A 12139-nucleotide genomic window follows, 5' to 3' on the forward strand; every position below is an offset into this window, starting at 1 on the left:
GCAGGCTACGTGTGAATCTAAATTTAAGCATTAGAGAACAAAAGGAATCGAATAAAGTTGGTGAGGGTATCACAAATTCACGTGGGGAGGGGGTTGAATGGAATAACAGAACATTACAGTCAGCTTTACATGAAAGAAAGTCCCCTGTTTTCTTGCACTCCTTTCTTTGAACTCTTCTTTGAGAGAAAGAGAAAGAGAGAGGACAATAGAAGAGATAAGGACTCAGTGTCCTCCACAAAAGATGTATGGTAGGGATTAAAGATTCATAAACAACAAGTGGGTTCCAAAAAATCTGGGCAAATATACACCAAAATCCTAGATTTTGGCATTCTAAGATTCTGTATTATCTTAGATTGGATTTTTTTTTTTCTATGGATTCTTGGAATGGATTGGTGACTCTTAATTACCTTCACTTTAAGCTTTATTCAAATCAGATCCTACTCAAATGTTATGAAAAGAAAATAGGAAAAAAAAATCTCTACATTTGTAAAAAGTTGAAAAAAAAGAAAAGAAAATGGACAGGTGAGAGATGTTGATATGTTCAGGAAGGAAGAAAGGTAAAAGGCATGGAAGTAGTTTCAACCTCATGCTCTTCCCTACCTTGAAAGAGCCAGTCTTCTTATCCCAAGTCCATCAAAACCAAAACCAAAGAAAATTAAAATTATTTTATTTATTAAGATTTTCTCATCCACATGAAGAGTTTGAAGAATATAGAACAATTAGAATTGGCTGGTGGGGTTTGCCTGCCTGCCCTTTTCTGGCAAAAAAGTGCCAATCTTTTGTTTCCCTCTTGTGGGATATTTTTGGAGACCTGAGATTGGTTTTTTGTTAAAAGTGTCCATGATTATGTGTAAAGCCATGAAAACAGAGGATGTATTGAGTAGTAATTCTCCAAAGCATTAGATTGTGCATGAACTTCTCACAATTGCATCAAAATGCTTCAGGGTCCTACCTACCATGTATGAAGCCTCTCAATTAATGACTGTTATCGATAGGTATAACATTGATTTCGGGCGTAAATAACATTTTTTAACTGAAAAGAACCAGAAGATTTAGACAAGAGAAACATGCTACCTTACCTCATCAAATCTGTTCTTCTCTTGGAACACTAAGATAATTGTAGATTGTCTTAGAGAATAAGTCAAGTAAATGTAAATGAAACTCTAGGAAAGCCAGAGCTTGCAAACACCTACTAAAACTGTTAACCATTAACAGTCTTTTAATCCCTTCACAGTCTCTACTCTATGAAACCTTGGATGACTTCATATGTCAATTGGGTCTCTCTACCTGGTACGTTAAGCATGGTATTAGAGCCATCAAGATCCACTATATATGTTAATAATATATGTGTACAAAATCACCCAAAAGAGAAGTACCATAAACTGAGCTGCCTACAGCCAGGGATATAAATATCTGATTTGTTACAGAAAAACAACAAAATCCATTCATTTGAGAAGCAAATAAAATAAAAGAAGCGCGTTAAAATGTGAATTGAAGAATAGGAACCGTTCTTGGATGACTGCTTGAGTCCACATAAAGGTGACTGGACCAGTTTTTATTTTTTGCTCTTTTTCCCTTTAAGCTGAGCCCACCAATGATGTCTACTTCACAAGCCTAAATGTGATTTCTTCCCTTTATAAACACCATTGTCCTTCATAAATTCTCACATCTCCCTCCTCCTTTCCCACTTCACTGTTACAATAACAAAAATGGTCTTAACCCTGCATTCTTCTCCTTCCTTTATCAATCTAAAGGAAACCAAGGGCCTCAAAACACTTGATGAATTCCCAGCTGGGTCTGTTTCTTACCCCCATTTCAAGCTGTTGAACCGGCTCAGGGCGAAGAGTTCGAGTCTTGAAGTGATGCTTCCACATGAGAAGACTTCACTTTCTAAAGGGATGAACGATGATGACAAGAGGGAGAGGCTTCATGGGCTATCAAGGTGTCACAAAGCCAGCAGAAAAGTTCCTGTGTTCATCATGTTGCCTCTTGACACTGTGTCCATCAGCGGGAATTTGAACAGGCCAAGAGCGCTGAATGCCAGTTTAATGACCTTGAAGAGTGCTGGAGTGGAAGGTGTGATGGTGGATGCCTGGTGGGGGTTGGTGGAGAAAGATGGCCCCATGAAGTATAATTGGGATGGTTATGTTGAGCTCGTCCAGATGGTGCAGAGGCATGGCCTGAAGCTTCAAGTTGTTATGTCCTTCCATCAATGTGGAGGAAATGTTGGAGACTCTTGCAGGTATGCAGAAAGGCCCATAACATGTTCTCTGTTATTCAATTCTTTGGTTTTTTTTGAACTACACATATTTATTTCCAGCTTTATCGCATCTTCCCCTTGGACTTATGATGCACAAACTAGTTTTATGAATGGTCTTTTAACTTTCTTCTCATAATTCAGTTGTTTTGTAGCTTCTGCTGTTCTTGTGTGTTCATGACTTGAGCAAATCAACTTTTTCTCTTTTTCCTTTTCATAAAAAAAAAAAAGAAAAAAATGGAGAAAGAAAACTCTGTAGCTAGTTGTATTAGTGTGTCGATATGCTATTTGTGGCTACTTTTATCAGTAAATTTGCTATATTATTATTCAGATCTTGACCTTCATGATATTTTTACATTTTCAAACTATTAGAAATGTTTTTATAAAATTTAACAAGAGCTATTGGCTTTTTCTTCATGGAATTATGTTTATTTGTGGATGTTTCTAGTTCAAACAACCACTTCAATCTTTTTAATATTGCTAATATCAATTAGTGATCTTCCTTCATTCTGTGTTGAATTTTCAGCATACCATTACCTCCATGGGTGCTTGAAGAAATTAGCAAGAACCCTGATCTAGTCTACACAGACAGATCTGGCCGCAGGAATCCTGAGTATATTTCCCTGGGCTGTGATTCATTGCCTGTGCTGAAGGGGAGAACACCCATCCAAGCCTACTCTGATTACATGAGGAGCTTCTGCAACATGTTCAAAGATTATTTAGGAGGAGTTATCGTGGTAAGTAGCCTATCTATCATGTTTCCATTTCTCAATCTTAATTAATAAGGACCAAAACATAAGAAACATTACTGATTTTTAAAAAAGAAAAGCTGGTCAAAGCTAAGACATAAGCCTAGGTTTAATATCAGATTGTACTAAGTGATAAATATTTATAAACATAAACTAAAAGTTTCCTTTCAAACTTTGAAATAAATTTTTGAATACAACACACACTGAGGGAGAGAGGGAATTCCAACCAATTCCTAGGCACCATATAATTTTGGTGTAATGAAGCAAACCAACAAGTGGGCCATCCACATTTAAAGAATATACTAGAAATTATGGCATGTGTATTATGATCAACCAGTAAGTAAGCTCTGTTCCTCTTCATTTTCGATCCACTATGTAGGAGAGATACCTTGGTTAAAAAAGTCTATTCAAATTTGCTGAAATTTGCAGGAGAATCAAGTTGGAATGGGCCCTTGTGGGGAGCTGAGGTATCCATCTTATCCAGAAAGTAATGGGACTTGGAGATTTCCTGGAATTGGTGAATTCCAGTGCTATGACCAGGTAGACCTTTCAAAGAAACCATTCTTTTTAGTGAACAATTTGAACTGTACCTCTTCATATTGTCTTTCTTAAGCTTTTTAACTGTCTGGAACAACAGTACATGAGAGCCTCCCTGGAAGCATCAGCAGATGCAATGGGAAAGAAAGAATGGGGTAAAAGTGGACCACATGATGCAGGTCACTACAACCAGTTCCCAGAGGACACTGGATTCTTCTCAAGGGAAGGAACATGGAACACCGAGTACGGCCAGTTCTTCTTGGAATGGTACTCAGAAAAGTTACTTGAGCACGGTGATCAGGTTTTAGCAGCAGCTGAAAGGATATTTCAAGGAACTGGAGCAAAGCTATCCGGAAAGGTGGCTGGGATCCACTGGCACTACAGGACTAGGTCCCATGCAGCTGAATTAACAGTCGGATACTACAACACCAGGCAGCGAGATGGCTACCTGCCCATAGCGCGAATGTTTGGTAAACGGGGTGTTGTACTGAACTTCACATGCATGGAGATGCAAGATGGAGAACAACCAGCACACGCAAATTGCTCGCCTCAAGGACTAGTCCGGCAAGTGAAGATGGCAACTAAGACCGCAGGAACAGAGCTTGCCGGTGAGAATGCATTGGAAAGGTATGATGAAGGTGCATTTGCACAAGTCTTAGCAACAAGTCGGTCAGATTCAGGTAATGGGTTGAGTGCATTCACATATCTAAGGATGAACAAGAGATTGTTTGAAGGGGAGAACTGGCGAAATTTAGTGAATTTTGTGAAGAGCATGTCGGAAGGTGGCCAGGATGTCAGGCTCTCAGAGCAAGACACTGGTCATACCAAACTTTATGTGGGCTTCCTCAACACACAGGACACTAATACTACTAAGGAAGCTGTTCCAGTGTAAAGAATGATGATGTTACTGTATCTGTGATGGTATATATATGTAAAAGAGTGTTATACTAGGTCGGAGAAAGAGGGAAAGATAGATAAAGATCCAACACCTCACTATTATTAAGAGGTCATAACTCTCCTTGGGTCTTACCTATGTGGGGGGGAAAAAAAGATAGATAAATAAACAGACATATACTACAATATTGTAAGTTTCTTCAAACCATGGAAACCTTTTGAAATTCATTTCCAGTTCTCTGAAGCTGTTATGAAGAATAAGACATGTCATTAACAGAATCATCCATGTGAAATTGTGGCAGATTCATATTTCAAGTACTACAGTGATCTAGCTCCAAATAATATTTTGATTTTACTACATTTCTGTACCAGTTCTTCAAACATTTCTCCCAACAAAAGCATATATACCAAGTGGACTTCTATGAACTGAAGTCCACATGTCCTGCTTCTTAGACTAAGCTGCTCATAAGGATCAATACTCCCCCAAAAAGCAAGAAAGGAGGCACCTCATACTTGCAACTAGTGATGTTTAGGTAGAGCTCCTCAAACCACTTGAGGTGAAGCAGTTCTTTTTGTGGTTTGACATCGATGTGATCAGGTTGGATTTACCGCCGAACGATTACATATAATTTCTATATCGTTCCTTGGTGTCTTGTTCTTTCTACCTTTCTCTTTTTCTAATGTAGCAGCATTAGTTGGATGACAATTTTTCTGCCCAACACCCAAAATTGTATCATAATGGTATCGCTGTTTTGTGTTTTGCTCAACACATTAACAAGCTTAATTTTTTTTTCTATAAAAGATTAAATTTCATTTGGGAAAGGTTTTTAGGAGATTGAATCAGGTATATATGTTGATAGTGAGGAACTAGAATCATTACAGAAAGTTGACAATTGGATGAATGCTTATTCCATTTCTTGGATTTTTTTTCAAAAGGCCTATTTCATCACTTGGTAAAATACATTTGGGCTGAAACTTGACATGCAAACAGGGTTTATTCAAAGCCATACTTGTTAGTCATTTTAGTCTTACCCCTGGCTCTTTTAGCTCCTTCAATCTGAATCAAATCACTCCTCTATACTGGAGCATTCAAAGGCCTCAGAAGGACAACATAATATGGACTCGAGATCGATTGCAATAGAGCATATGTTCCAAATAAGACTGGGTTGTACAACCAAAACACGACTTACTGAGCTGCATCTAAATAACTCAAGGACAAGAGGTTTGATGATCTACTAGAAGTGGCAGTACAAAGCATGAAATGATCTAGTTTCATCCTACATGTTGATAAATAGAACAATGAACTGCAATATGTATTAAGCTGATCTTGTAAACTTGCACTTCCTTGAGAGGAGTTAATTAATAGTCTTTCATAGAACAATATGCTATAAACTTTACATGGGATACAACACGTTTTAAAGGCATGAGACTCACCTGCCGAAGCGAACAATATCGTACCATGGGTGTATATAAGGCTATATGAATATACGTGGCACTTCAGATACATCTGATTCATATCGCTATCAGTATCTTTAGAAATTGATACGAGTCGATACATACTGATTAATTAAAAACAAAAGAAAAAGATTTCTTTTTTTCTTTTTTCTTTTTGCCTTGTAATACTTTTGGGAGGTTTTCTCTTGGCATTATCGCATGTCAGACATATTCCCTTGCTTAAAAAAACTAATATTGCAACTTCTTCTTGGTAATCATATAGTATTGAAATTTAATACTTCTATGCTTTCCTTTCTCCACCATTATCTCCTACCCTATGCTCTTCTCTTTGTATATATATTCATTCACTACCATTGTTAGTTCTGCAAGCATCAATCCTCTCTCTCTCTCTCCTTGGATCTTTGGTTAGAGATTTGATCTTGTTACAGACCTTACTACAATATCTGATTTCATGGCTGATCGAAAGGTTGTAAACAGACCTGGAGAGGTGATCTCTTCTCATGGTGGCAGTAATACAACAAAGAGTATTGATGTTTAGGTCAGTAATAAAGCTGTGAGGAATAAACAGAGAAGATGTAAATGAATTAGAAGAAGCTTTCATCAAGAATTTCCGTAAACAGTTAAGGATTCAGAGAGAAGAGCCCTTCTTCAAAAGTTACAAGGAGATGATCGATAGAGGAACTTAGAAGAATTTAACAACACAGCCCACATTATTATTACTGAAAACAAAAAATGTTGTCTTAGTGTCTTTCTTATTACTATTAATTATTTTCCATTTTTTGAAATTGAAGTTTTAAGCTTTAATATACCAGTCAATGTATCTGGGTTATTGGGTATTTTTGTGACTTTGAGCTCTACTTAATGGATTGTGAATTTATTTGGGACAGAGAAGATAAAGGTGAAAACGAAATCTTTTGTTATTTGGGGCAACTGATAAGAAAGGGACAAAAGAGTAATATCACTTTCAAATAATGGTAACTCGGTCATTATAATTTTATTTTCTCTATGACATCATCACTTAACAACGATCACTAACGAGTAGGGGGTGCGAGTTTGGCCCTGTTGGCCCAGACCCGCCCTGAGCCCGAACAAGGTCTGGGCTGAGATATTTAGCCTTGAGGGCAAGTCAGGGCTGAAAATTTCTGGCCCTGAGTCAAGGTCAGGTCGGGTCAGGGTTGAGGCCTCATGGTAAGCCTACCCCAGGCCGATCTGACCCTGTTTTAAGTTATACTATAAAATATATATTGATATAATATATATATGGCCAAAGTTTTCATAAACGGCCGTGCAAACGTGCACGGTCATGTCCCCTCTCACAAAGAGTAGGGAAATTCATAAACCCTCCACCCATATTTAATGTCTCGAAAATCCCACCCTCTCACCTGCACGGCTTACACAGCCGTGTATGAAAACTTTCCCCTATATGTATTATAAACTTTAAATGTTACCCACATTTTGTTATATAATATATTATATATGAAGATAATAAGAGGTATAATACATTTTATTATAGTGTTATTTTACAAAAAAAAATTATAATTTTCTCCGTAACCCGTTCCAGCCCATGTATTTCCTTCCCCCTCCCCAAGATCAAAGTCAATCAAGGTCAGCTCGACCCGACCCTAAGAACAAGTCAGGGTTGGATTTTTCAGGCCTTGAGTCAGGGTCGGGTTGGGCCTGATTCAGCAAAGGGGGCTCCTGGTTACGCTAGGGTTTTGTAAAGCCCAGTCCAACCCGACCCTGTTGCAGCCCTACTAACGAGTATACAAACGTTTGTGAAATACATGTATTGGGTGTAATTTTTAGGTGTCTTCTGCAATTAGGCAAAGTTACATTGTGCAATCCATATAATTTATTTTAGTTTTTTTTTTTTTTTTTTTTTTTTGGGTAGACATGTAATTTATTCTTTAATCCCTTATGGGACGAATTTTAAAAATTCCCCTCCCTCATAAACTTTTTTTTTTATCCCATTCTATACTGGAGTTCTTTTTGTTTTTTTTTCAGAACAGAAATCCTGATATATATTAAGAGGGAAAAGGCTAACTAAAACTGGATCTAAAACTAGAACTGAAACCATAACCTGAATCGGATTGAACAACAAAGTTTAATTCTCCCAGGTATGGCAGTTACTTACCTACAGTAAGTAAGAATCACAACACTGACCAGCTACCTGTTAAGAGCTGCGTCAATGCAGACCAGCATCCCTGACCATTGCAGAAGAAACCCCTTCAGCTTGAAGACACCCTTAGCCGGGAAATGAAGCTCTGCAACAGTTCATTCGCTGCTGATGTCTGCTACGTTCTGCCCGGTACACCTCTTTGTCAAGGTATGTGGCGCTTCTCCTCTCCTGTTCCCAGCAAAAGCCAACCATTTGAACGACTTCTTCAAAACCCTAATTTTTTTCACATTCGCAAACCCTCCAAAAACCCTAGATTGTCAAACGAGGAACTCTTCTTCTTCTTCGGCTACTGCTATTACCATCACCACCGTTACAAACTTAGATTTTCTAGATCAGTTCTTGCCTTTTGGAAATTTGGATTTGCCTAATATCGTTAATCCACATGAAAGGCGTCTAATTGTGGTTGGGTTGTCAAAAATGATCAAACAAGAACAAGGGTATGTTTTGAAGGGTTTTTCTCAAAGATTTTGCCCCTTTTTCCTGGTAAAGATCATGAAATTCTTTAATGATCGAAAATCGGCTTTTGCATTCTTCAAATTCGCATTTCGGAATGGCTCAGAGAGTTCAATTCAGTCTTGTTGTCTTGTGGCTCATCTTCTTGCGGCTGAAGAATTTCGTTTCCTTTCACAAGATGTTCTTTCTTGTGTAATTGCAAGATTTGGACCTGGTAGAAGTAAGGATGTGGTGGATTTTGTATGGAGGGATCACCATTTGCACCAGTCGGATTTCTCGGTTCTTGATTCACTTATGAGGGCCTTTATGAAAGTTGGTATGGTTACAGATGCAATGGAGCTTTTGAGTAGAATAAGGAACCTTGGATTGAGGCCGAGTCTGTCTGCCATGAGCATTCTCTTCAAGCTGTTACTTCAGAGGGGTGATTCTGGTAGTGTTTGGAAATTGTTCAGGGATTTGGTTGGCAAAGGACCTTCTCCTTCTAATTTTACTTTCAATGTTATAGTTCATTGGTTTTGTAAAAGGGGACATCTTCAAGTTGGGGAGAGTATACTGCACTTGATGCGCAAATTCCACTGTGAACCTGATGTCTTTACTTATAACATTGTGATCAATGCTTACTGCATCAGTGGCCGAACATCTGATGCTCTTGGCTGGGTCCATTGGATGATCTCAATCGGTTGCAGTCCAAGTGCTGTTACTTTCAGTACACTTATTAATGCTTTATGTAAGGAGGGGAATACGGTTGAAGCAAGAGCACTCTTTGATGGACTTCGAGATGTCGGTATTGCTCCAAATACCACCATGTATAACATCCTCATTGATGGATATGTCAAGGCAAGAGAGATTGGGCAGGCTAATTTACTTTATGAGGAAATGCAGGGTAAGGGTGTAGCTCCTGATGGTATAACTTTTAACATTCTTGTCGCTGGGCACAAGAAGTTTGGGAGGGAAGAAGATGGAGACAGGTTATTAAGGGATATATCCATGTCAAGTTTGGTTCCCAATCATTCATTGTCAGATATTTCAATTGCAGGGTTGTGTTGGGCTGGTAAGCTTGATGATGCCATGGAATTCCTACGAGATATGCTTGAGAAGGGGGTACTTCCTAGTGTGGTTGCATTCAACTCAATAATTGCAGGTTATAGCAAAGTGGGGATAGATAACAAGGCCTTTGAAGCTTACAGAGTTATGATAGATTTTGGTCTGACACCTTCATCTTCCACTTGTAGTTCTCTGCTTTTGGGCTTGTGCAAAAAGGGGAGGCTACAAGAGGCTGGAGAACTTATGGATAAGATGATGGAGAAGGGTTTCCCCATCAACAAAGTAGCTTTCACTTTGCTTTTAGATGGTTATTTCAGGATGGGAGACATTACAGGGGCTCAGATGTTGTGGGATGAGATGGAACAGAGGGGGATATCTCCAGACATGGTTGCATTCTCAGCCTTCATAGATGGGCTTTCAAAATCAGGTCTTGTTGAAGAGGCCTATGAAGCATTTGTAGAAATGTTGGGGAGAGGTTTTGTGCCAAACAACTTCACATACAACTCCTTGATTGGTGGATTTGTTAATTGTGGGAAGTTGAGTGAAGCATTGAGGTTGGAGGTGGAGATGAGACAAAAAGGACTTCTCCCAGATATATTCACTACTAATATGATCATTAACGGGTATTGTAAACAGGGCAGGATGAATTCAGCGAAGGATGTATTTATGCAGATGCACAGAATTGGGTTGACCCCTGATGTTGTTACATACAATACTTTAATAAGTGGGTATTGTAAGGCTTTTGACGTGGTTAACACTGAGGATTTTGTGAGTAAGATGCGTGCTAGCTGGTGTGACCCTGATATTATGACGTATAATATACGGATCCATGGTTTCTGCAGTATCCGCAGGATGAGTCATGCTGTGATGATGTTGGATGAGCTTGTTTCATCAGGTATTGTTCCTAACACTGTAACATACAACACTATGATGAATGGTGTTTGCAGTGACTTACTGGATCGTGCTATGATATTATCAGCAAAGTTGCTTAGGATGGGCTTTGCTCCAAATGTTGTTACTGTTAATTTATTGCTCTCTCACTTTTGCAAGCAAGGGATGCCTGATAGAGCCTTGATGTGGGGCCAGAAGTTGAGTGAAATTTCCTTTGCTTTGGACGGAATCACATATAAAATATTGGACAGAGCTTATTGTGATCTGCAGGAAGGTGCAGAAATTTCGAAAGAGAAATCAGGGATGAATGTCTTCCTTGACTTTCTCATGTACATTACATATGATTATCTATACAGAAATAAGCCTCACTTTGAATTGGATCATAAATACTTGCTGCAAATATGACCTTGGTTTAATGGGTTTCACAAGGTCAAACTAGCAGGACTTTTCTACAGGGCATCAGGACTTCATTTGTACAGATTCATTGAGAGAAAGGGAAGTTGGACAGGTCTGCATCAATGAGTCCAGCAGATATAATGGATTAGGCAGCTGAGAGGGGTGATCTTTCCTTAACTGTGTTACCATTTTCCGTTGCCAGATTAATTTGTTGCGAGCCTATCTTCCCCCAGTTGTACTGTTGTGTAGTCTTCTATTATCGATAGATAACATATGAGAAAATTCAATCGGAAATTTTGGTCTGATAGTGGCATTTAAAGTAATAGAGATGATGAGCCTGAGTGTTTCACATGGGCCATTAAAAGTGGTGGTGAAAGCTTGATTAGTTTTACTCGTGTTTGAATGAGGAGCCATGGAATCCCACAAGAGCTATCATACTTGTTAATTTTAGTTGCCGCAGTGAATACTCAGTAATATTTCTGCAATTTTCAATTTTACCTCTTCTTTCATCAATTTGTAAAATCCATTTGCATTTTAGAAGAATCACAATACTGCTTGGTACTGACATGAAAGATTTGTTGGATTGTGAAGGGCAAGCATGATGTGCTTGTGTGAAGTGGCTGGATTGGGCTTCATTCTGAATTGTGCTGGAAAATTGAGGCATTTTCACTGGACTGCAAAAGGCTGCAGAAGTCTGAACTTGACTAGACTGTCTGTTCACATAGTTACACACGAGATTGAAGGATTGAAGCTGTGGTTGATTACCCCCTAAAGCATTTCCACCCCTACCAAACTTCAGCCTAAGCTAATATGTTCAGTCCATGGTTGACCCAGACATCAAACAGAACCTTCATTCAATCATGCCAATGTAACCTCATTAACTGTCCAAAGTTATGTTTGGTGAATCTTCTATAAGCAGATTCCATGGCTAGTCTGCCAGAGTTTCTTTCCTACTTGATATCAGGACATTCAATTACCATACAAGGCTTACAAGCTAAACATGTTTCAGTTAAGTTGCAACCAACATATCTATTTACAAAAGTGCCAATTGGATGATGCCTCTTCATCTTCAAGACTTTTCATGCCATGTGGAGCTATCCATCTGAGTGACGTGTGGCAGAGGATCCGGACTCAACATAGGTAGCTTCCATAATATGCTTGCTAACCATACTTACCCATCCTTGTTTTTTTATTTTAAGACTGAATTTACAAAAAATTGGATCAAAAATCCAAGGAACAGAGCAAAGTGTCGGCATCTAAAGTTGAGCCTAAAGCTTTGAAGAT

At 38.7% G+C, this 12139-nt stretch overlaps 2 protein-coding genes across 3 annotated transcripts; both read left to right on the plus strand.

Moving 5' to 3' along the window:
- Positions 1–1685: 1685 nt before the first annotated feature.
- LOC122664522 (beta-amylase 3, chloroplastic-like) lies at positions 1686–4500 on the plus strand. Its single transcript, XM_043860370.1, has 4 exons — positions 1686–2242; positions 2784–2994; positions 3436–3546; positions 3644–4500. Exons 1-4 carry the CDS (start codon positions 1710–1712, stop codon positions 4433–4435), a joined length of 1647 nt encoding a protein of 548 aa, XP_043716305.1. The 5' UTR covers positions 1686–1709; the 3' UTR covers positions 4436–4500.
- Positions 4501–8041: 3541 nt separating this feature from the next.
- Positions 8042–11300, plus strand: LOC122664521 (pentatricopeptide repeat-containing protein At5g01110-like). 2 transcript variants are annotated; one of them, XM_043860369.1, is made up of 2 exons: positions 8042–10480; positions 10553–11300. In XM_043860369.1, the coding sequence occupies exons 1-2, from the start codon at positions 8180–8182 to the stop codon at positions 10862–10864; spliced, it is 2613 nt and encodes an 870-aa protein (XP_043716304.1). In that variant the 5' UTR covers positions 8042–8179; the 3' UTR covers positions 10865–11300. The 2 variants fall into 2 exon arrangements, with proteins under 2 accessions (XP_043716304.1, XP_043716303.1); XM_043860368.1 differs by having other exon boundaries at positions 8043–11300.
- The last annotated feature ends 839 nt before the right edge of the window (positions 11301–12139 follow it).

This window comes from Telopea speciosissima, chromosome 6 (genome assembly GCF_018873765.1).
Source record: "Telopea speciosissima isolate NSW1024214 ecotype Mountain lineage chromosome 6, Tspe_v1, whole genome shotgun sequence".
Classification (NCBI taxonomy): Eukaryota; Viridiplantae; Streptophyta; class Magnoliopsida; order Proteales; family Proteaceae; genus Telopea; species Telopea speciosissima.

What these genes read in the sequence shown, in the direction of transcription:
- LOC122664521 (XM_043860368.1), top strand. Translation starts at nt 8,180, where the DNA reads ATGTCTGCTACGTTCTGCCCGGTACACCTCTTTGTCAAGGTATGTGGC.
- LOC122664522 (XM_043860370.1), top strand. Translation starts at nt 1,710, where the DNA reads ATGGTCTTAACCCTGCATTCTTCTCCTTCCTTTATCAATCTAAAGGAA. An exon ending in AATGTTGGAGACTCTTGCAG is followed by an intron (nt 2,243 to 2,783) that starts GTATGCAGAAAG and finishes TTGAATTTTCAG; the next exon opens with CATACCATTACCTCCATGGG. An exon ending in AATTCCAGTGCTATGACCAG is followed by an intron (nt 3,547 to 3,643) that starts GTAGACCTTTCA and finishes CTGGAACAACAG; the next exon opens with TACATGAGAGCCTCCCTGGA.